Raw genomic sequence first — 25,897 nt, 5'->3', positions numbered from 1 at the left:
CAGCAAGGAGTCCCAATGCAAATTATAGACGAGTAAAGTAATCTTTGTCGGCGAGGGGAACTATCTGTTACAAATTGCCAACGGATTGGTCAGATCAGCAAGGTGGATGACTGATCAAATCAGCAATGAAGAAGGGAACGATCGCCGGAGACGATAGATCATATCAGCGTCGAAGGAGGACTAATCAGATCATCGAGGTGGTGGAGCAGATCTATTGCGCAGATCGCGTTGTCGTTGCTGCTGCTACGACGAGGAAGCAGTGCTGCTATCGCTACAGATCAATGAAGACTGGTTGCTGCTATTGCTGCAGATCAACAAGGATACGACATTGTTTGCTACAGCAACAACAATAGCGGGGGGTGAAGAGGAGCAACCGAGGAAGCTGTGTCGGGTAGGTCAACGAGAAGAGCCAAGCGGTGGGTGAAGAGGAGCAACATAAGAAGCTGGGTCGGTGATGGACGATGGTGGCGAGCGAGAAGAGCAGATCTAAGAGACTTGGCATTGGAGGAACATCGGGTAGAATAGGAAATCGACAACGAGGTAATCGCTATGGCAGATCAGCAAAGAAAAGGGATTGCTATCTTCTATAGCAAATCACCATAATCTCAGGTATAAGGTACAAGAAGATGACACCAAGTTTAACTTGGATCAGTTCACACACCGATCTCGTATGGTTGCAGTGGAAGAAAAGACACAAATCAGAAGAGGTATGAATCCCAAAAAAATAACAATCTATCAGAAATTAGGCGGCTGCAATGTAGGATCTTCCAATTGAAAGCTTGTATTGCAATATAGGTGGCAATCTTCTCTTTTATTATTCCAATGTAATCCACACCTACCAAACCTTTTAATTTTTGTAAGACAGAAGCACGGAACAATGCAACCTTAATGTTAAGAAAAGGCATCCCGATAGCAAACGATTAGCCAAAGATTACGTGCTTGTATCAATGCACCCTTCATCGTTTTGTATGACCAAACCAGCAAAGTTATGGGAACGGAAAGTGATCTCTTCAAATCGTCAGTTGGACCGATGGATCAATTGGCTGCACCACATCAATTACAAGTATTTTAGAATATATGAATTTATCCACAACTAAATATGGTATAAAATTTAAAATACTATTGTAAATAAAAAAATAAACAATGTTAGACAAATGAAAAATAATTTTTTTCATATAGACTACGATAAAAGTTAATAATATCAAACGACACTATAAACATAGACCTCTCATCCAGAATATCTAAAAAGTAATTACATGAGGATGTAGCATGAGAAGGTGGATATCAGTCAGAAATATTGGATGTGGAATCAAACACAGGTAAGTAAAACAAGGCATGGATTCCTTTTTATTGATATTTAAATAAAAATTGTGAACATAACAGACACTTCAAAATATTGATATCAATGTAACTATTTCAACAAGAAATATTGATATGGATTTAACATACATATATAATGAAAGTTTAAGCAAAACTTGTACTAAAAGCAAAACAGTGCATTTCTGATATCCCTGGATTTGATGGATCTGCTAAGCTGAGCTTTTTAACCACTCAAAACTGTTTTTCTTGAACAAGTTTAGCAGTCGAGCAACGGCTAAACTACTGATTTAGAGGACAGTAAATGCTTCTCTATCGCGACAGATTGGTACAATTCATATAACATGGATCACGTATCTGTAGATAAACAAATTATATTTAGCACAGATCTTTGCAACAGCAGAAAACATAGTTCGATGTCTTTGCAATACAAGTACCTCTTCACTGAAAACATCAAAAAATTTGAGAGCATCAATAAGCTTAGAAAGATGTAACAGTACTATGTGCGCTTGGTTTGTTTGCTTGTGCCAAATCACATCAGATAGACTAATATCATAATTCAAAGCATATATGTGTGCACCTAAACTACCAATACAGGCATAAATTATTTAAAGCAAAGCACAAAACAAGATCCTGCTACTAGAGTTTTCATTTGTCATAACAATATACACGATGCCTAAACATAGCTCTTCAAAAGGAAAAATCAGCAGGACTGGATTACCAGCTACAGACCACACGAGGTAAGGGACAGCTTTTACAAGAAAGAAACACAACATAATTCTATAAATTCAAACAAACATACCGTCCCATGAAACATACTTCACCCTTGGTAGAACCTCAATCACCCAAAATTCAGAAAGTACTCCAGCCTTGGTAGAACCTTAATCACCCAAAATGCACAGAGGTTGCCTCATGCTAAGCTCTGCTCGAAGCTTTGGAAAAAGCTGTAGGTCGTTGCTTGTTCCCAAAACTTTCTGTCATCCAGAAAATCAAGTTACAAATAACTAGCAATAGGAGATTATCAGGACATTGCACTTTTGTTTGTCACAAATAACTTCAACAATGATGACTAAGTTTAATCTGGTAGAAGATGCACCACATAGCATGGAAACATGCTCCTTAGTTCAGCAATAAAGAGAGCAAGAAAGCAATAAACAATACAGAAGATAGGCAGTATTAATTAAAACCATCTTTGCTTAAAGGTTTCACAAGAAGAAGCAGATCAGTGTCCTGTCCTCTTTTCAGAACTCTGTAAACGAAAACTCCACTGAAACTCCTTAGGTACTTTTAGTTGCATGCCTCTGTTGGAAATTGAGCATAGAGGACTCTAATGTGGTGAAGCTTCTAACATCACAGCCAAAACTTAGTACAACATTAAAACTATTGTCGTTGTCACTTCATTCTTATTTTGATAGCCATGAACCAGATCATGTAACTATAGAAACAAGTAATAGGACTAGCAACAATGAAGGGCAACAGATAGCATAGAGCTAACAAAATGATCAAGGAGGCATACTGGCAGCAAAGGTAATTAATATATTCTGCAGAATGGGAACAAATCAGCAATATACCAGCAGAGACATTGCTATCAGCCACCAAAATGTCGGCAAGTGCTTGACATTGGACCCGATATCAAGATAATACAGGTATACTTAGTGTTACGTGGCAAACACTGGAACATAAAACCATGCTGTAAAGACTGGAACATAAAACCAAAAGAAATTACACACTGCCATCAGATTGGAATGAAGGAACCAAAAACCAAAAGGTCCTATCAAGTGATGAGTAATGATAAGTAAATAAAGGCTCCAACAAGACATAGTCCCAAGAGTTTCAAAGAAGACAAAACTTAAGGGATCCCAAACCTTAAACAGGCTCCAAAAAACATTAATTACGGAATAATTAATGTATGAGTTGAAGGAGCTGCCAACATGACATGAATCCCAAGGTCAGCTACATGGCATAAAAGGTTGACAAGATGAACCATCGAAGGTCGTATATGAATTCCCTTGCACTGAAAGACTTGGAAAGTAGAAATATTGTGACCTTTTTTTTTTGGTAAAGAATGTCATAAGTATAAATTTTAAAAGATCATGGACACTTGATAAAGAAGCCCACTCAGCAACTGTCGGAGAGGTGGACATACCACTTTAACTCAAGAAGCATCCGGATAATAGCAAGAAGGATTTAAGTGCCATCTGGTGCCTAATCAAAATCAAGCACCTTTACAAAAGAAGCAATTTTAAAATATAGGCCTAGAGTCATCTACTGGCAATATGCTCAAGACTACTCAGTTTAGGGTTGGCTCCAGTGTTCTTACCTAAGCTAAACGCTCGCCTATGTTTATTTAGGTAGGTCAGTTTAATCACAAACGAATTAAATAATAACACTGACAAGTCAACAACCTAGAAGGAATACTATCATAGGCTTGTAAATATTCAATGTACTAATAAGAGTTATTAACCTTACATTACAGACGATCAGAAAAGATTCCATTGTTCTAGCATGTACATTATAAAAGTTCCAATGAAACATACGACAAAATTTAATGTCAGAATAAGTTAAACTTTTCTTGCAAACCATAACAAGAAAATATATCCAGGATGGTGATTATTACCAAGGCAGCAAGATGAGCTTCCTGTAAAATATTTCCATCAATCTCCAATCTAGCAATTGGAAATTCTGGAATATGTCCTGATTGCTTCTTACCAAGCAAATCACCAGGCCCACGAAGTAGAAGGTCAGCATTTGCCAGGTAAAATCCATCAGAAGATCTTTCAAGTACTTTCAATCGATCGAGACCCGCAGAAGTAGAAGACAAGAAAACACATTTAGATTTTCTTTCTCCTCTTCCAACTCGTCCTCTCAACTGATGCAACTGAGCAATTCCAAATCTCTCAGCATTCATAACAACCATCATAGATGCATCGGGGACATCAACACCAATCTCAATGAGTTGTGTTGCAAGGAGTACACGGGTTTCCCCAGTTCTAAATTTTCTCAGTGCATCATCTTTTTCATCACTGGTCATGCGCCCATGCAGCAGACCACATTGGTAACCTCTAAAATTGTCTGGTATTGATTGAAAATCAGCAGTAGCAGCATGAAGCTGTGGCAGTTGCTCAGATTCTACAATTATTGGATAAACAAGATATACCTTTCCTCCTGCTATCAACTCATCTCTCATCATCTGCAATGACATGCAATATGTTTCAACAAAGATCTTCAGGACATGAACTAAAATGGTAAGTTGTTTTATTGTTATGAAATACCAAGATATTAAATAAATATCATTTTATGGGAAGCACATAGAAGGAAAAGTGGCCATTAATGATTTAAGGAATTCAGAGTCGCCATGTCAAGTTTTATGAGAGCATAGATTTTGTTTGGAAAGTTATTTTTGAATTTCTGCTTGCCAATTTTCCATTGAATTTCTTGTCTAGTATTCATGGCCTCATAATAATGACAAATCAGACCTATGATCAATAAGGAGGAAGTATATCTCAGTTTTAACGAAAACATAACTGTGTTCATTAGAGTGTATGTGTGTGTGAGCATGCATATTTAGGAGAGATTGCCGGGCTACATGACCTTTTTTGTTGTGTCAATTGTTATTTTCTACTTGCTGAGTTTTGATTGAATTTATAGTCTCATAAAGCATAGCCTTGTATAATAACAACAAATCAGTCCTATTACCAATGAGGAAAAATATACATCACTTTTAACCAAAATCAAACAAGACTAAGTGTCTTTCTTAAGAGTGCTTGCATGTCTTCATGTTTAAGGGGATTCATGGGGATGTGAGACCTTTTTCCTTGCGACTTAACAGAGTTGTTCAGCTCAGGTTTAAGAGGTGGTGGCCCGATTCGCCCAAACCCTTCAGTGTGCATAAGAATGAGTGGGAGAGAGCGAGCACAATTTGGCAGTGACGTCAAATCCTATTGAGCTGACAGCTGAAGAAATACGAAGCAGGCAGTAAGATTGGTTCAAAGGGGCTACAAGGCAGTAACCCTTGAATCTGACCCTAACTGTCCACAAAGGAACAGTCCACATCCCAATTTATGCCTGGATCAGTACACACCGCTGGTACATAATGGCCGAAGAAAATTAGGAACCATGTATCTGACATTCTAATGGTGCTGTCAAGTAATCTCAAGGTACTTATAAGTAATAAGCTTACAATACATGCATACCTATAGGCAAAAGCAGCTCACACAGGCCCTCAACCACACACATCGCATCGAGTGGCAGATCTAGTGTTTGTGTTCAGGAACCCACTTGCATGCTCATGCCTTTAAGCTAAAGCAGCCTATACAGTCCCCTTGCACTTCATTCCGGCATAGCAGGCCTCAACTTTATGTTACGAATCCCACCTGCATTTAGTCGTTTATTTTTCGGCCCTCTTGGCAATTGATTTGAAGTGCATATAGGTTGGATTTTTCTAAATATATGAGTGCATTTAGCACTTTTCTTAAATTATGGCTCTGTTAAGGGTGTCAAGTTGTCTCCCAACATTTAAATTTGAATCATTATTGGCAATCTTTGTATTTATAACAGATAAACGCTAATCATGTCCAAAAGACTATGCATTATATAGAAGATGAAACACTTCAATAGTTGTCATTCTAAATTTCTACGAATACATAGCACATGGTTTGAAAAGCAGGTCCAACAGTGTTACTGACTGGTATCTGCCGTTCCAACCAAATGTTCATAATGGTTCATACAACTCGGCATCACTCAGTAGACTGCTCATTTATTATATCAATGTTCGATTACATCATGCGAGACAGGTCAAAATACGATGTGGTATTTTGATATCATACCAATCTGACAATTTGTCAGATCCAGTATTGGACCAGTATTTAAAAACTTGAGATAGCATATTAGCTATTATATGTTTAATCTAACTAGGAACTTTTGATTCTGTTGCAATGTAATGTGCTCAAATGGTTACGCCACTAATAAGCGGCTTGGTGATTTTAATAGAAAAGCTATTTAGCAAATTTTATGGGTAATTTGGAATGTCACAAACCACAAGTTATGGGACTCACACTTGTGGGCCCACTTAACCCAATAAGACTAATCAGCGCTTCATGTTGCATTACTTGCTTGTAGAACAGTCTTCTCCATATATTATTTCTTAGCTTAAAATTTTATCAGCTTATTTACAGTTTCTTTAAATTTTACTTTAAACATGTCATAGGATAACTACAAAAATCAATAACCGCATCTAAAGAAAAAGTTTGAACAAGATAATTTTAATCAGGGCATAATAATCAAAGCTTACCTACTTTGCAATTAAAAATATATATATGGAACAGCTGAAGAAAATATAACGTGACATTCATTTACTAGTTAAACAGGCATCCCCACTTAAAAGTTAAAACCATAAGAAAACTGAAATGAATCAGAAGAGTGATGCACATGCAAAAGGCACATTTTAGCTCACAATGATGGAATCCTTCAGATTACAGAACGAACTGACTACACTAAGATTTACACAAATTAAAAGATGATTGTACAGCTATTGTCAGGGTACAAAATAGTTTATAAAATTGTATTAATTGTTACCTGGAATACCTTCTCAAAACCAATTTCATTTTCTTCAATAGCAAAAGTCTGCACTGGTGACCGACCAGGAGGCAAATCTGTAATCTACAGGAAAGAAGATCAAAGACAATGATCAACTAATCACAACTAAAACACAATGGAACTAAAAGCACTACGGTTGGAGTTATGAATATTGTTAACATATTCAAGGGCATATAAGCTGCACACATGATGTAGTCCAAGCTACAGATATCATTCTATAACATTAAAGACAAGATCTGAAAGTGTTTTTCACCATTCCAATCAAACATATGAGAGAAATTGTCAAATGTTTTCCACATAACATGAATTTCATTTAATTTTCTATTTTAGTAGTTTGCTCTCCCATGCAAAAATTATGATGCTAGTTTACCTCCTTATTTTCTATTTGTCAATAAAAAAGACACAAGTAAAAATGTGAATTCGAGAATAATTATTTGATATGATAGCTTGTACTTAAGTAAAGATGTGAAAAATGGTCACTGAGTCATGTGAGTTTTCACTTTTTTCCGTCTCCCTTTTTTCCAAGCTTCTGTTTTTTGTATAATAGAAGAAATTAAGCTAGATTGTATCAACGCATAAAGAGAATAAATGATCTCTACTCCAATAAATAATACTACTGATCACTTCATTCGAAGTATTGGGAAGAACAAACCATTCAATCTCAATTCTCAAGTAATCACGAATTATGCCATTAATTGTGTGTATAAAAAGCAAGAAAAGAAATATGTACTTGAGTTAGAGACATATCCCCAAATAAAGCCAAAGCCAATGTTCTTGGGATTGGAGTGGCTGACATTGCAAGAACATGTGGAGCCATATAAGCTTTATCTTCAAGAGAATCATCCAAGTTTCTCCAGTTCATTCTTAAGCTTGTTGAAGCAGAATATAACTGTAAAAAAAATTATCTTCCATTTGAGTCAGAGGCATCATTGATTATAGAAGAAAATAACAAATTAAAACAATACTATAGCTACAGTAGCATCTAAGTCTGTACATATAGACTGAGCTTGCCTAACATTTATTTGCGTTTTAACAAAACACTATTTGTTAAGAATGATGTATACATGCTGGAAGAAAACATGTTGAATGATGACAGCACAATTTCATGTTGATTCAGTAAAACAATCATAAAATTGTTTACATGGTCAGAACAACAAATAAAAATAACATATGAACAAGAAAATGGCATGAAGCATCATATCACCTGATCAAAAAAGGAAAAAAATCTACCATTATAAAAGAATTTAGATGTGGAAAGAAAGACTACATAAAAAGCTCTTACACAGTCAGTCACAAGTTAAAGTTCATGCCTTCATGGAGCTCAAGTTGAAGTTATCTGGATTGAGAATTGCCAAACTTGACAAGTTATTCACTCACAAAGGATAAAGCTAATTTGTTAAGATGGTAAAAGGCAAAGTCTCAAATCTCAGTCCAATACCTATTTCGTTGAGTGTGTTGTGTTGATACACCCCCATTCTGAACAATAATGGTCCAGTTAAGAGAGGAGAGAATTGAAAGAGAGGGAGATTGAGAAAGAGTGAAGAGGGGAGAAGGAAGCGGAGGTGAGGATAAGGAGGAAGAGGTGACAGACAGAGGAGGCAGGGCAGCAGTGGCGGAGGTGGTGGCAAGGGAGGAAGAAGAGAAGTCATCATGGTGGCAGGAGGATGGGGAGGGAGCAACAATGCCACAGGGAGGAGGCCATGGCTATATGATGTGAAGAAGGGGAGAGAGATGGACAAAAGGAAAGCGAAGAAAAAAAGAAAAGACAGATGGATGACAGCCAACATAATTTAAAAAAAAAAGGAAATATTGATACCAGAGTGGTAAGTTTACTGCACTATGTCATTCGGTGCTGGTCTACATATCCTCCAGTAAGCTTAGAAATGTCATTCAGTGCAGGTCTACATATCTTCCGGGAATAAGATTAGCATAATGAGCTTATTGGGCAGCACAGCCCACAGCTGAACCATCACTCAGTCCACCCCCTGATTGGCTGTCAGATCAGTAAATACCGACCCGTATCAATCGATAAGCATAGTATTTTAGAGCCTAGACATTAGATACAATACTAAGAGATCACATAGTCATATGTTATTAGTGCAATTTTGACAAAAATGGAGCTAAAAATTGGAAAACAGAAGTCCACAGCTTCAGCTAGTACATCAACGAATTTACATTAATGGGAATGCACATTTAGCTAGTCAAACTATGGGAAACCTTATGTTAAACCAAGACTCCGTCTCCAAAAAAGAAAAGATTTCTGCTCAAAAGGAGACATTAATTCTCGAAACAAATGCAGATCTCAAGCAGGAACATTAAGCAGGAAGAATACCATAGTACAAAATGTTCTAGCAACCAAGATCTTCATGAATAAAAAGCTATTACCAAACGAATTTGACAAAAAAAAATAAAAAATAGTTGAAAAGAAATATTTTTACCAAAATGACTTATGGTAGAAAATCCAAGGTAAAAACAAGTACCAAACTGTAAGAACCTGTGTTGTCAAAGGCGCTAAGAGCTAAAAGGCGCCAAGGTTTCAAAACACACGGGAAACCAAGCGTTCGCCTAAGCGAAATGAGATGCTCATCAATATAAAAATTATAAAATATAATTAAGCAGGAAAACAAGAATTAAAAAATTAGACAATACAGTACAATCTATGATTACCATGATTAAGATCCCAGGATTCTAAAACTATAGTGACAAGTGACACATTCAGTAATTAACACAATTCATAAACTATTATTAACAAGAATTGCAAGGAGAAACAAAGAACGAAAGTTAGTAATGTGGGCCATCGGAGCCCCACTGAAGTAGAGAGGAGAGGGAAGGGAGAAGGGGGAAGAGAGAAGAGGACAGGGTGTGTTGTTGGGGGGATTGGGCGACTTGTCATGAACAAATATGTACAAAGGGTGTTCACTGTAATGTTTGTGTCTTTTAGTTTTGTTTATACTTTGCACAGCATGTAGAGGGCTTACAATAGACTTAGCAGCCCCACTTTGATTGGCTTTCGTGGTCGTCTTAGTCCTGTAAATGCAGGCTGTGTGTAGCCATCACGCAGAGACAAAACTATCCAAAACCAGGCTATCTAAGCAACCATTTGAGGGTTTTCTAGCTCTACAGAGTGGTGCAAAGTATCAGCCAACACAGCACCTTGGAGCTACCCAGGTGGTACATGGTTGGATGAGCCTTTGGGATAGTGTCTAAGGCTAGTTCATTGCGTTATTCCACAACAATGTCATGTGGGCACTTATGGGGACTTTTGGCAGCGGCGGACCATCGTTGGACTTTTATCGCGTGGCTGTTCAAAGCTTACAAAATCTATATTTATAATTTGTATTACATATTAAGTGTTGACTGAAATGTCTACTTGTATAATTTTAAGTTAAATGCTTCCTCCAACCTGTCCAGTGATTTAAAAAGCGCTAGGCGCCAAAAGGCGCCAAGGTCCACAAACGCCCGAGGCGCTAGGCGCTCGCCCAGGCGCTCGCCCGAGCGAAGCGAGGCGCTAAATTATAAAAATATATAATATAATTATAAAAATATATAATATAATTATAAAAATATATAATATAATTATAAAAATATATAATATAATTATAAAAATATATAATATAATTATAAAAATATATAATATAATTATAAAAATATATAATATAATTATAACAATAATTTTAAATAAATAAAAATTAATAATATTAAAATCAAAATAATATATTATTAATCTATTAACAGAAAAATTAATCATTTCAAAATTCAAATAAACTTAATATTAAGAGTATACTGAGCCTAATGGAGAAACGAGGAAGCAGCGGCGAGCGACGGCAGCGGCGGCGAGCGACGGCAGCGGGAAAGGGAAAGGGAGCGGAAGGCGCGAGCAGCGGGAGGCCTCGAGGGAGGCACGAGCAGCGAGAAGGCTCGCGGGAGGGCTCGCAGGAGGCGAGAGGGCTCGCGGGAGGCGCGAGTAGCGGGAGGCGTGAGCAGCGGGAGGGCTCGAGGGAGGCGCGAGCAGTGGGAAGGCTCGCGGGAGGGCTCGCAGGAGACGCGAGCAGCGACAGCGAGCGACGAGATCGCGATCGGGATCGAGAGCGGCAACGGCAGCAGGTTAGTGTTGGGTTAGGGTTAGGGTTGGGGTTATATCGGTTTAGTTGGTTCGATTGAACCAACTAACAACCGAACCAGGACCGAACCAGACCTAAAATTCTGGTTCGGTCGCCTTGGTTTACCTAGGCGCTCGCCCGAAGCGCCCAGCGCCTGGGCTCGGGCGAGCGCCCAGGCGGCGCCTGTTTGAAGCGCGCCGCTTGGGACGTTAGCGAGGCGCTCGGGCCTCGCCTCGCCTCGCCCGAGCGCCTAGGCGAGCGCCCGAGCGCCTTTTGCAATCACTGAACCTGCCTTATCTTTTACAGGTCCTTAACGGACCATAAGAGGTTTCGACTTTCGAGGAGGTTGATCCTTTACGGATAGACATGCAAAGATGTCGCATGACTTAAGCAAAACCAGCCAAGTCTATGACAGATAGCATAATAGCCGAACAAGCATGCTTAGAAACACTTGGCATGCAAACGTGGGAATCTAACGAGATGGTGGACTTATCTAGGAGAGATAAATCCCGATTCTCTAGTGGGAGAATCATGTGCAACGGACTGCACATGTTGATGGGGTACCTCAAGATGACAACTCCATAAAGCTCAATGGACCGAGCAAGTGACGAGGAGTCGTCGTATGATCTCGCATAAGGTAATGCATTAGTAGACGCATTGTGAGATCAAGTCGGAGAGCAACCCTAGGCAACACCAAACGAATACACACTTAGAGCTAATGTGGAGATCAGACTTAATAGAGGGGTGACCCGTGGATTGGTGGGCGCAATAGCCATCATCAACTAAATACAAACTGAGAAACGGAGCAACTTGAGTGAAACTTAGTGAAGTGCTCAAGCCACATGAAGGGAGTCGATATAAAAGACGAAACATGGAGCAAAGGCGTGAAGCTTTCATCAGACAGAGGTCGAGGACATGAACTCTTGTAGAGGCAAGAGCAAGATCATGTCATTCTATAAGTCCCTCATTCTGATAAAGCAGACCTATGTTGGGTGGTGCAAAAGTCAAAGAGAGATTCAAGACACATACACCTTATCTCGATGAAGCAATTGATGGAGGGAATAAGGCAACTCAACTAGCAGAGGCGAAGTTGAGATCAAAAGGCCTTAACACGGGACAAGAGGACGTGGAGGCGGGTACTCTTAAAGAATATATCGATGTGCTACCGTTTGAGTTGCCCCAAAGGAAGCTGTGCACATTGGAGATTGTGTTGGGAAAGGAGGCTGAGATCCATACAATGGCGCACCAATTTCAGCGAAGTCAGTGGACTTCGAGAGTTGCTGAGCGACGGAGTGTCATAGAGCTGCACTTCGTTCGTGTGTGACACGAGAGCGGGTGGACGAAGGTCGATGGACAAAGAGGAGCAAACACAATCGGAGGTGACGAAGGCCCTACGATGTGCTAGCATATGTCATACATGGAGAGATCACAGTGCGAGTTTATCTAACAAATATTATTAATGCAATGGAGATATCAGTGTTCGCAATACCGTATCGTACCGGTATTTCAACCTGGGCTCGGTACCGGTACGGTACGGTGTATCGAGCGGTACACCCAGGTGTACCGAGAGGTACACTCAGGTGCACCGAGCACTGTAGCACTGCTACAGTGCACTGCTACAGTCGGACCGGTACCGGGCGGTCCGCGTACCGCTGGCCTGTCGGATCGGTACGTACCGCCCGTACCGGGCGGTACGATTCGGTATGGCAGACCATGGGAGATATCACTAGGAAGCGACATGGTGTAACAAATCGTGGTGGAACAGTTCAAGACAATGCAACACACAAGGGAGAAGTCCCATGAAGGACTTATCATACAAAAGTATGATCCGAAGCTATTGAGAGCTCCACTTCGGTGAGCAACACGACGACAATAAGGGTTATGGATTCAAGAAGTGAATGTTATGGTACAATATAGGCAAGTCTTCCGTGCGTGGACTGAATTTTGCATTGGATGAAAGCCTTGGTCATCAGCATATGAGGGGGTTGTGTACCACAGAGGGGGATTCCAAGTGCAAGTACTAGTGAATCCCATGGGGTAACTTCATTCGATTGGAGGGAGAGCGCATGGTTGTGAAAGGGAACCGAGAAGGTGAAAAATACAAAGGCAAACTCTAAGTACTGAGACAAGACCGAAGTGTAAAGGCTTGGGAACTTCGTAAGACCGATGCCAACGTGCTTCTAATCAATGTAGCCAAAAGTGGGGAGACTTTAGGTCAATGAAGGTGTACCCAACCAAGGAACGGAGTAGGTAGTATGTAGTGATGTACCTTTTGTACTCAGAGTAGGCGACAGAAATGATAGAGAAGATGGTACAATCTCATAGGCGTACAAAACTATCTAAGGCTCTTAAGTCGAGACAAAAATTTTTTATTTCGAGCAATAAGACGAATTGCAATAACTAATTCAACACAATGAGTGCAAACACTTTGGGTGCTTCAAAAGTGTGAGCAAAGAACAGGCAAAGGCTAGTTACCAACTTGATACATGAAGTACAACCCTCAAGGAGGTAGGCAAAGTCAAGTAACCTTTGCCTTCTCAACTCTTAAGAGAATAGGCGAAATCGAGTACTCAAATTCTTGTATTTATCCAATTGACACATGTTCAAAGGTCTCTCGAAGAGACTTAATAGAAGACAATAATTGTCAAATCCTCACCAATGATGGTCGGTTCTATCGAGAGTAGATTGTTTGCCTCATTTTCCAACAGAATGTCGATCGAAAGCAAAAATAATGCGAACCTATTTGAGACGACAACCTATCGAGAGTGATGCTGCGAAGCAAGAATAGGAGATTGGTAAGGAGGGAGGATCGAGAATGTTGCACATTGTCACACTTACAATCACTCTCACACCACACGTCACAGTATATATGTGGACTCTCATATCGCACATCACTATACATATGAAAAATACATTTTCCTTACAAATTATCTCTTTTTTATGCTTATGCAATGCATATATTAAACTTGTACCTTAACCAAACTCATGGTAATAATATCAATCAAAATAAATTTTAAAAAATATATTATGAACGTATATAATACATATGATCACAGTATCACTAATTTGCCTCAAAATTGAAGTGCCAACAAAAGGACCACAATCTTAATGAACAAATGTGATATAGAGCTGTAAATATGCATTTTTGGAACACATGGTCATGTTATGTCTAAACTAAGAAGCATACATCTTAAGATACTTTACCGGACCTATATTAGTGGTTGGTCGATCAATATGCACCGATCTGATTGATACACTGTTACTTTGTTATGTTGGTCTTACCAATGACTCAAAAAGGAAGGAGCAGCGGGTCAAGAAAGAGGAGGGAGGAAGAGAAGAGGAAGAAAACACGTACAATGGTGCTTGCTGCTCAGGGGCAAAGAGGACCTGTGGATGTGGCAGGCCCTAAACCCAAACATTAAGTATTTTTTTATTTTTGATTTGTTTTTTATAAGAGGAACCAATCAACCCAAAACGGGGATGGTCTGTATACCAATTCATGCCTGAATACCATCCATTTTGTATGATACCAGTACAAAATGCAGTCTATAGGTGACAGCTTCCATTATTATAAATATATATGTAAAATAAAATTAACTTCTTTTGCAAGTTTGGATACGATTATAAAAGGTTAAGAAAGACTTGCTAAAGCTCTTTATATACAGTATACTTCAACACCAATAACTGTTTCATAAATTGAAAATTGTAACGGGGTTATAAAGGTTAAGATGAGAAAGTACAACTTGCTAGAGAGTGAAAGTTCTAGGTAGGAAAAGAAGAGATGGAAGGAGAGTAGAGTAGAGAACAAGAGGAAGAAAAAAATACCTTATTCATATTAATTTTCCTATAAATTACTTCTAAATTACTCAAAAAATAAGAAAGAACATCCACAGTAAAGAACTTCTAGTATAAAAGGAAAGATCTTAGTGAAAAGCAAACAACCTTACTGTTAAATTTTCCTCTTTGGATGACACCAAAGCGATGCTGCTCATCAATGACTGCGATACGTAAAGCGGAAAATTCAACTTTCTCAGCTATAAGGCGGTGAGTTCCAATCACCATTGCTATTTCTCCCATCTGAAGACCCTGTTGACCAACAAGAGAAAAATAAGACTAAGATAATTACCTAAACCACAAAAGAATTAGGAAAAACACGTGCCTTGAGAACCATTCGTGACTGTTTTGAGGATGTAGAACGAGTTAATAAGGCAACAGAAGGTGTGCATTCAGTCCCTCCAATATTCTCCAACAAAGAAAGCAAATGTTCGTAATGTTGGATGGCAAGCAGCTCAGTTGGAACCATAAAAGCAGCCTGACAGAAGTTTTAGCACTTTACAATAATATTGATGGTAAAGCTTATTATTAATAAGCAGGCCAGCAATGCTAACAACATCAGATAAATTAGGATAAAATCAATTGGCAAGTGCATATCTTGATGTATCCAACCTGAAATCCTGAGCTTATAACTTCCATACAAGCCAAAAATGCAACAACTGTTTTCCCGCACCCAACATCACCCTAAAATAGAATTTCTCCGTTCAGTAATCATTTGGAAATCATCAATAGGTGAATTTTATTGTTACTATAAAATCACATGCAGGAATCTATTAGACATAAAATTGAAAAAAAAAAAAAAAAAAGTAGAGCAACTGAACAGCTTGACAGCAAGATCATTGCTGTTCATAAAGCTCAGAAATGTGAACAAAAGGAACTCACTTATTTCATGATTTTAATTAAGATATAACTGAAATAGTGACTAAATTCAAAGAAAAAAAGGCCAACGAAACCAAACATGTCCTCGGTACAGCAGGAGAGAAATCATCAGTCTACAAACAGTTATAAGAATAGCTAAAGATACCAGCTGTCTATAATAAATGTTCAAAGTTGGATTAACATCCAGTTAAATACAGAGGCACAAACACATTTGAATAGATGATACCGCTGCACTATCTATTTTCCTTTTCTGGGGAAAACTAAACAATTAACACTGCTACATGCTTCTTTCTGCTTCTAAAAATATGTTAGTTTCCTTAGGAGACTGGTTCACACAAAGTGACCTAACATCTTGAGCCAAAACTTTAGTAATTGACAGATCCAGTCATATACGCCCAACCAACCCCTTTTTCCATCTTATGACATTGAGCTATAATGTGTTACAAGTTACAACCTCCTCCATTTGAAGGCATCATGTCCTCATTAGGTAGCCTAGAGTCTACCTCTGGGATTCCTATATGGGATTAACATCCAGTTAAATACAGAGGCACAAACACATTTGAATAGATGATACCGCTGCACTATCTATTTTCCTTTTCTGGGGAAAACTAAACAATTAACACTGCTACATGCTTCTTTCTGCTTCTAAAAATATGTTAGTTTCCTTAGGAGACTGGTTCACACAAAGTGACCTAACATCTTGAGCCAAAACTTTAGTAATTGACAGATCCAGTCATATACGCCCAACCAACCCCTTTTTCCATCTCATGACATTGAGCTATAATGTGTTACAAGTTACAACCTCCTCCATTTGAAGGCATCATGTCCTCATTAGGTAGCCTAGAGTCTACCTCTGGGATTCCTATATGGGACCAATCAAGGAACCATAGTCCTAATAGTTGGCCATGGTTGACCCAGACTGAATAGGCCTCTTACCACTTGTTTGAAAAAACTTATACATGCAGAAAACTTTTGGTGATATTTTGAATAATATAGGAATAAGAAACAGTGGGACAGTGTTCATGTTCAAAAACCAATTTCAAGTTATAGCTAAAAACGAAAAAGAAAATAAAAGACAACACCTGTAGAAGTCTATTCATCGGAACAGGCCTCTTGAGATCCCAAATAATCTCTGAAACTGCATTTTGCTGACTAGGAGTAAGAGAATACGGAAGAGTCTTTAGAAAACTCTTAGTAAGATCAGACCAATCCTTAACACAGACAGTGTTTAATTCATGGTTCTTATATTTGTCCAGCAACTTTTCCTTCTCCATTGGTGTTCCAATTGCATCAAGCATCTGAAATAGTTTTGCCAACTGGAACATAAAAAAAAAATTTAGTCACAATACATTCATAAGAAATAAATGATAACGAAGAAGTATATCATAAGCTCCTAACAAGAAATATGACTACAGGTGAAAGTGTGAAAACCAATAAAGTTAAGTGCAGATTTAGCACAACAGTAGCAAAATGAAGGATAGAAGTCCTGGTGAAAGTATTAAGTAATCTTGCATCTGGAATACTCCTAATTAAAACTTTGAAATTCTAATCAGAGTGCAGCAGAATCTCGAAATTTGGGAATTGAAGATTGCATTATTGAAGCAAGGTAATGTTCTTCCTTTCATAATTGATGTGGGAAAGTTTTGTGTGGCATGCACATTGACAAGTTACAACACTATAAAACATAATAAGACAACTCAGCCATTATATGAACTAATACTTAATTCCATTATTTTAGCAACAAAAAAGAGCAGCTTGTGACAAAATTGAAAGTAGCTGTAACCAAGGATTGAAATATCGTACCGTACCAAAGTTTCGATATTCTCTCGGTACGGTACTGTACTGTATACCGCTCGATATATCGTTCGGTATATATATATATATATATATATATATATATATATATATATATATAATTTATAAATTAAAAAAATACTGTCCGGTAGCGAGCGGTCCACGTATTGGTATATACCACCTGTACCGGGTGGTATCATTCGAAACTGTATACCTTAACTGTAACTAAAAAAACAAATTAGGTGACAAAGCCAAAACAGCATCCTGCTTGCTTCCAGGTTTCAGAGTCTGAACCACTAATTGGTGTTATAGCACCAGTTCTCTCAAAATGAGACATGGGAATAAGAATGATTAAGATCAGTTTACGCAATGTATAAATCACTTATCATGGTAAGCAAAGGGACTTTAGCACATGTAGTCTGTATGGCAGCATATGTAAAACAGTATGCATGTTTATTGTTTAAAGCGGCCATTTGTTGTCTCAGTCGGTTTGGTTCATACCAGCTAGTATTTACCGGTCCGAGCCTGAACCAAGATGTCAATCGCCCCCTTTTCGAGTGATCTGGTCCAATATATTAAAAAAGAAAAAAATCCTATATAATTCAGGTTTATATGAGCACTCTTCGCGGTATAAGCTCCCTCTGCAAGTCGTCTAATACCAACCGTTGTGTGTTGCTAATTTTGGGTATGTTCCCTACTCCTCCATGTCTCCTCTTCTTTCTTCAACATCCTCCTTCACTGCCTCCTCTTCTTCCTCTTCCTTCTTTCTTCCTCTTCCTCCTCTTTTATCTTCCTTCATATTTGCAAGAGCTCTTTGTCATACATGCCCCTCTACAAGTTGCATAGCCACCCATAGTGTGTCGCTGATTTCTGATATGCTTCCTTCTCTTCTTCCTTCCTCTTCCTTCTCTTCCTCCATCGCTTCATCTTCCTTCCACTTCCTCCTTTCTCTTCCTCCACATTCGCGAGCCCCCTTGGTTGTACACACACCCCCGCTACCACTTGTCACTGCCCATTGCCACCCGCCATGTGCTGCCAATTACAAATATGCTTCCTCCACATTTGCCTCTTCCTCCTCATCCTCCACTGCTTTCTCTTCTTCCTTCCTATTCCTCCTTCCCCTTCTTCCTCCTCTTCTTCCTTCCTCGTCGTCATCTTCCTCCATCACCTCCTCCTCCTCCTCCTCCTTCTTGCTCAGCTAGAAGCTAGAAGGCTAGGGCCGGCTGTGAAGGGTTGCTTCAAGGCTGCACATAGATTGTTTTGAGGCTACGCCTTCTTCTTTGAGGAGGTTGCATTGGATCCGTCAAGGGGGCTACGACCCCTTTGATTTATAGCTAGGGGGTGGAGTCCTAACCAGGTTAAGACTACCACCTTAGCTAAGATCAGCGCCCCTTGGTGCCTCCTAGTTGGGAAGCAAGTTCTCCTCCAACTCGAGAAGAACTAGGATTGAGAAAGGCTGCTTCTCTAGGCTGGCCGCAAAGCCTTATCCTAATTCGAGTGAGACTCAATAATGTTGGTATGGCCGAACTTGATCTGAAGCTTTCGTCTTGCATTGGTTTAGGCTAGATTGGATTTGACTCAGAGTTCAAGTCAAAGTCCAGGCAAGCCAAATTGGACTTTAATTGGAATTTGATTCGAGCTAACCTAGAATGAGACTTAAGCTGTGTGTGGATCCTTGAGCTCGAATTCGAACTTGAGCTTGGTTCAGTTGGATCAAAATCAATTTGGAGTATGACTCAAAATCCATTGAGCTGAATTCGAGTTCAACTCATACTTGGCCTGATCGTCTAGCGTACATGCACTACAAATAGCTTAGTGTGAGAGATACAGGAATTTTCTGAGAAAGTATACATGCAAAATAAAAAAGTTTCTAAATATTCATAATCGATTTAGGGAATTACGAGTCAGATAACATGCATAGAAACAAGGAGGATGATCAATCTAGAAGTCATATTATGAGAGAGGTGATTTTTACATTTTTTTTCTTTCTTTAAGATAAAATGATTGAGATCCTCAAGTTGTAGTTAAGGCTCATTCTAGGATTCTACCATAAGAACTTTTTTCAATAGGCAATCTTTGGTGGCAAGGCATGATGCAACCAGCATAAGTGGAGGAGTCTATTTTGGAAGAGATATGACAAATTGCACAAACAATTACCCGAAGTAAAAAAAAAAACTCATCAAATATTAGTCTTCTACAAGCTAAATCAGCTTCATTTAAGTTGTTTTGGAAGATATGTGACAAATTGCACAAACAATTACCTGAAGGTAAAAAAATTCATCAAATATTAGTCTTCTACGAGCTAAATAAGCTTCATTTAAGTTCTTCGGAAGGTGGATACCCATATAGGCCTGCATTTTGTTAGAAAGAAACATTCAATGATATAAATTTTGTTTCAGAATAGTCAAAGTAAACACCATGAAGTATGGTAGACATAATTACTAATATTATATTCAGAAAAAATAAGCTGCAAAGAAGAAAAACTGATTATTTAGTGAATAATCACAAGGGCATAAAACAGAGGTAAATAATTCAGAATATGCCAATATAAAATAGGACTAATCAGTTGTGGCCAGTTGAGACACATATGAAGTTGAACAAGCAAACTTCGTCGAACATGATAAGAAAGGTCCCTTTTTCTAACATCACATGAAATTGAATTCCAAAGGATGATAACATCAAAAGGGTTCTATGGATCAAAGCTGATGATAATGGGTTCTAGGACTGCATAGAAGGTTGATTTCATGATGATTACATTAAGACCTGGTTCCTTCCACTTGCTGAATCAATGTTCCAAGGCCAATTCAGGATTGCAATAATGGCTATTAGGTGTATCCTCAATTTGGTGAATTTATTTATTGATTATTTTTCTTTTTGGTTAGTTATTGATGCATTAGAACTTATTTTCAATCACTTATACCTTTTTGGGGGAAGACAGACATATGCAAGTTTTAGGGTCTTTATATATGAGGAAAGTCCTGAGATTTTTCTTTATGTTACATGACGGCAAGAGCATCTGTCAAGGTAAAAAAAACCTTTTTTATGATCATTTTCTTTTATTTCTCATAAATTGTTAGGTGCAGTTTTTTTTTTTTTGTAGTTGACAAAATTTCCAGCTTAAGTCGAGTTTCTTAGCATAACTTCCCTTCCCCACCAACCCAACAGTTAATCCTTAACTTCTGATCATGCACAAATAGACTAACCTAGAGGCAAGACAAATTTCCCAAAGAGGATAAAAAAACAGCAAAAAGAGCAGTACCACTTGTCCATTACCAACATAAAAATGATATGATTCTATAATTGCAAAAATGTTGAAAAATACATACAGAAAAGATAAAGACTACATATAAGGGATTAGATTTGCAATTCCAATGAGTTAATTAGCAACCTTCCGCAAGAAACATTAAGTTGCTGTAAGAAGATATGATATCAACAAAAACCCAACTAGGTAAGATACAGGAATAGGAAGTAAGATAATTGAGAAAATTCAAGCTTAAGAATATTTCGAGTAAAAAAGTTGCTTACATCATAAAGGTTAAGCAAGTTGAAATCCTTACGAATCTCATCAGGCATGGGGTCCATGTCAACAGTCAATGTCTTCAAGGCTCTGCATATATCTAAAGTACACATATTACTTGCCATTGCACATTTATCAGACTTAACTTTTCAGGGATTACAGAAGAAATATACACGTAAAAGCCTAAAATTTGTAGTCATATCTGCTACAAGCAATATATATATATATATATATATATATAGCATATGGGTCCAAGAATTCTACTGGAACTACTTTCTGGGCTCAACTGAGGCAAGTACTATTACCTTAAAAAAATGTTTTTTTTCAATCTATTTCCTACTTCGGCATCAGCAGGTAGCACAAATTACTGGAGAGCTATCACACATCAATTGGGACAATGTCATCTCCCTCTCTATTCACCTGCTTTTGCCCATAAATAATGCAAGCAACAGGCGGAAATATAGCACCCTATTATCATGTCTTAGCAAACAGAGAGAGATGTAGTACCAGGATCTCTTCTATCTGTCTATGCAATAATTAGTATCACTCAAAAGTTTCCTAGAAAACATACATCTACAGTTCCTCAGTGATTGAGCATTCTATTGATGAAGATTGTAAGCATGGGCTGCCAGGCACTTAAAGTATGCTATCAGCACAATATGGTCACAAAGGCTGCCATTTCGTGACAAACAAGCAGTGTCAATACCTTTATAAAATGGTGAAGTATCCATATCATGCCAGCCAACTAAGCCAAAAGATTGGCTAGATCATGTGTCACCATGGCTGGCACAACATGACTCGACACATGTTTCCATTGCCAATCAACATGCACCCCACCTGATCATGACATAGCAGAAAATGCCCATATATATTATACTACAAGGCGATGCACCAAAATATGGATCTTTGGCATTGATCAATGCCATGATGGTAATCTCAAGTACAAAAGCTCTTTAATGCAACAACTTCATATGATGACAAAAAATTAATGGTGTCTAATGTCGCATAAAATCAAACATATAAATGAAGAAATAATAAATAACTAGTGGAAAAGTCTAGCTATAAAAACAAAGACATTTGATGAGGGACAGCTATGAGTCAGCTGACCTTGATATTATGTCACGAAGAAATTGTGGTTTTATGCCAGCTTTAGAAGGATAGAGAGGATATGGCATTTTCTGCCTATTTACATCCCGTTCCTCCTCATCAGGATTACCAATAACGTACTCCGTCATTTCATAATGGCCTTCTGCAAGCATCTTTCTAACCTACACTTCAGCAAATTACAGATACTCAAAAAGATAATTTGTTCACCTAGGCAAATAACAAATAAAAACAGCATATATATTATATGGTATAGCCACAAACAACTAAGCAGGTTTCCTCACCCATGTTTATAATATGTACTTTTAAAGAATGTGCACAAAAATAATATGTAATCATCAGCCAGTTGACTGCAGTCCACGATATTATATAATAACCAAAGTTCTTCAAACAGATTGATTCATAATGGAACACACTGTGCCAGAAATATATTGTCGTGAGTCACGCCAATCCAAGTCAAACATTTCAAGAAATGGCTAGGCCAAATTTTTGCCCCATGTCAACCAAAACAGAGGTGTGCTACATGCCATATTAGAAAGGGCTTCACATCCACTCATGCCACAAAACAGCAATCCCAAACAACAATTATTTTGCAACCAAAGATTTTGTGTGAATGGAACTTCAATATGTCATGATATGTTAATGTAGAAATTCTACCATCAGATATAAAGGCAAGAGTAGTTAGTTGACCTTAAACTTACATTTAAGACTTAAGGCTTCTAGTTCTACCAAATACTTTGGAGAAACCAACATGGCAACACTTCAGCACATTACAGTATTTGAAACTAACCACCGTAATAAACACAATAGTCCATGATTTTCATCATTGATAAACTCCAACTTCATTCATTCGCAGGGAGAAAAAGGTGCAGCAAGTGTGGTTGACAAATAACAATTATCAATTAAAGTGGCATAGTGTTTATTAGCTTTCTTTTTAAAAAAACTTCAAAAAATTTGCTAAATGTGATGCATCACCTTTGGCTTCTGCAAGGTATCATGTGCACCATGTTATGACAAACAGCTAATAACCTTTAGAAGTGCAAAAGACAATATTTTAGATGACTCTTACAAATTGTGGATGAAAATACAAAGCCATATTTCGACCTTGATTGTAATTTTGCAAGTCAAGGTATGATCAGTATTCATGTCACCAGAATAAGGCGAAACACGTAAGTTCATGGAATCCAAATCATAAATCAATAAGATAAATGGACAGCAAGAAACTGAAAAAGCCATTTGATGAAAATGGGGAACAATTGAAAGAATGAACAAACACACAATATCCAAGTCTAACTCACTTTACCACTAACATGTAGACAATCTCCCTCAGTATATTTTGATTCGATACTTCTAAGAAAAGGCTGATATGTAAAGCGTGTTCCACGGAAGAACTTCTTCAAGTGTAAGTAAATCATCTTCTTATCTTCAGTGCCATAATCATCCTCAATTTTAGAATCTTCTTCATTCTTTTGGAACTCACAGCCAACAACAACTTCAAGGAAAGAGAATGATTTACCAGCTCTGATTCCCCTGAAAAAACATGAAAAGGATGTTTAATAAATACAACAACAGAAGGTAGACATCTCCACATAGTTAAAAATTTGCAAGCCAAAATGTTTGTTTTGATCAAAAGAGAGAAAGGAAATGGCACACAAAATGAGAAATATAGCATGCTCCTTGAGGCTAGTCTAGTGCATAAACTTTTGAGGAAAACAAAGAGAATTAAGTTGATTGTAGGCCATAACCTGTCATATAATTTCAATTATTTGGGGGCAGCATGAACAATTTATTCCAGTATCCTATCAAAGGCACCATGCTCAGATAATCTGAGGGTCATGTATGTCCAGTTTCACAGCTTGCAATTTATCCTTCTCTTGATCTTCTTTCTCCAAAGACATGAAACCATATCGGTTTAGTTTTCCACACCGTAACACTTGAAAGTCATAATTAACATGTCTGAAGTACCTTGTTCTCTACTACTAGACACAAATCGGGCTACCAGCCTACCACTAACCAATCGCGAAGTGATTTTCTTATCTTACTTTTTCTCTAGCAAGGTCATTTATCAAACAGGGCTACCTCATTCTCTTCTTGTATTGTTTCACAAGTCAAGTATTCAATATTTTGATATATGGACATGGCTAATCTAATAGCCACCTTTACTATATATATATATATATATATATATATATATATATATATATATATATATATATATATATATATATATATATATATATATATATATATATATATATATATGTATGTATGTATGTATGTATATGTACATGTACGTGTATATATATACACGTATATATATATATATACACACACACATATATATATATATACATATATATATATATATATATCATTTAGGTTAAAGGGCTCCTAACCAGTTGTACAAGAAAACAAATGCAACCATCCTCACTTTATCCCACCTTTTCTTGCAATATCAAAGATTAAACATCCACATCATGTTTCACCATCTTATTGTATAATATCTCAAGTCAATCATCCAACATTTTGATCCATAAACATGGTTAATCTAGTAGCTACCTTGTAGATTCCTTTCAATCAAAGTGCAACTAAACAGTCATACAACAATTCGAATGCAAAATCTTCACTTTATCAAACCTACTCTTAGTGAAATATCATCTTCAAGCTATTCTTGTTCAATAATATATTAGTTTTTAGAGTTTAACTCAACTCTAACCTAAAAACTATATCTGTGGTACCTTAATACAAAAAATATATATCATCATTATATAGATACACCATGGAACTTGAACATGAAGTACATAGACAGTCATGGGTGAAGACTGAGTGGATAATATGTAGCAAGGATTACATATTAATATCTTTTATGGCACTGGGGAATAGCAACACACTAATATCTTTCTAGGAACAAGGGCATAACGACCAGCATAAGCTAAAACTTGGCTTCTTGGCATGTGTCAACCCATGCCAACCAGCATCTGTGATCCTTGGTTTGTCATGAGGCATGTATGATAACAGTCAACCAGTTTTTCTATAGGAACTAGATAGGAGGTAGGAAGATTAATTCCCTTGCCTCATGACCATTTTTTCCATTGTATTGAGAGTTGAGGCATAATCCATAAAATATAAAAAATTGATGCATCTGTGCAGCTAAAAGATTAAGAGCCAGATCACAAGGCAAAGATCCAACGCATAATGATACTTTTCTTAATGGGATTAATCCAACGCATACCAGCGGCTAAAATCATTTTGTGAATTCCTTCACTGACTTTAAGACCAATTTCTGACTTTGCCTCTTAATCATCTTTAGATTAAAAGGATCAAACAAGGTATTATTTGCATAAACACTGATTTAAATATTCAAACAGGAACATAAAGTATCTCTAGATATGTCACTTGTGTCATAAGATTCTACAACCACAGTCATCAAAAATCCATAATCATCACCTATGTTTTAGTCTATAAGGATGTTGTCATCACTCATCACTAAAACTAAGTCAGCTTAGAAAATAAACAGATCCAATATATCTCCTAATTTAAGTGTCAAAACAAAAAGAAGGGAAGATTTATGTGTAGTGAAATTGGGGTAAGTTAATCACATGCTAAGATTCTTAAAAGTTAAAATACAACTGACCTAGAAGATAAAATAATTCCAACAAGCATCACATAGCGCCCTTCCTCTATTGTTTCCAAGGGATTCAGTAGATCAGAATACGTGTGAGGGAAATGATGCAACAATTTTCGGACCTACAAAAGA

At 37.6% G+C, this 25,897-nt stretch overlaps 1 protein-coding gene across 7 annotated transcripts in view; it reads right to left on the bottom strand.

Annotated features, from left to right (window-relative positions):
- Positions 1–758: 758 nt before the first annotated feature.
- LOC103987372 (ATP-dependent DNA helicase homolog RECG, chloroplastic) overlaps positions 759–25,897 on the bottom strand; it is a 32,215-nt gene continuing 7,076 nt past the window's right edge. For 3 of the 7 annotated variants that reach the window (XR_671879.3, XR_001978712.2, XR_001978713.2), the window contains 14 exons: positions 25,775–25,887; positions 23,439–23,670; positions 22,144–22,304; positions 21,045–21,126; positions 19,781–19,870; positions 16,808–17,041; positions 15,459–15,530; positions 15,172–15,324; positions 14,955–15,098; positions 7,643–7,801; positions 6,892–6,975; positions 3,935–4,507; positions 2,120–2,291; positions 759–1,043 (listed from right to left, as the gene is read on the bottom strand). Coding sequence is in view for 1 of the 7 variants with exons in the window: in XM_009405659.3 (XP_009403934.2) it covers positions 2,199–2,291; positions 3,935–4,507; positions 6,892–6,975; positions 7,643–7,801; positions 14,955–15,098; positions 15,172–15,324; positions 15,459–15,530; positions 16,808–17,041; positions 19,781–19,870; positions 21,045–21,126; positions 22,144–22,304; positions 23,439–23,670; positions 25,775–25,887 (2,190 nt within the window). In the remaining 6 variants the exon portion in view is untranslated. Of the gene's footprint in view, positions 1,044–1,324; positions 1,675–1,921; positions 2,292–3,934; positions 4,508–6,891; positions 6,976–7,642; positions 7,802–14,954; positions 15,099–15,171; positions 15,325–15,458; positions 15,531–16,807; positions 17,042–19,780; positions 19,871–21,044; positions 21,127–22,143; positions 22,305–23,438; positions 23,671–25,774; positions 25,888–25,897 lie in introns of those variants that run through there. The other 4 variants (XR_001978710.2, XR_671878.3, XR_001978715.2 and 1 more) reach the window with 4 other exon arrangements.

The sequence above is a fragment of the Musa acuminata genome, chromosome BXJ2-6 (genome assembly GCF_036884655.1).
Source record: "Musa acuminata AAA Group cultivar baxijiao chromosome BXJ2-6, Cavendish_Baxijiao_AAA, whole genome shotgun sequence".
Classification (NCBI taxonomy): Eukaryota; Viridiplantae; Streptophyta; class Magnoliopsida; order Zingiberales; family Musaceae; genus Musa; species Musa acuminata.
The sequence above is the reverse complement of the archived record's forward strand: the minus strand, read 5'-3'. Positions and strand labels throughout refer to the sequence as shown.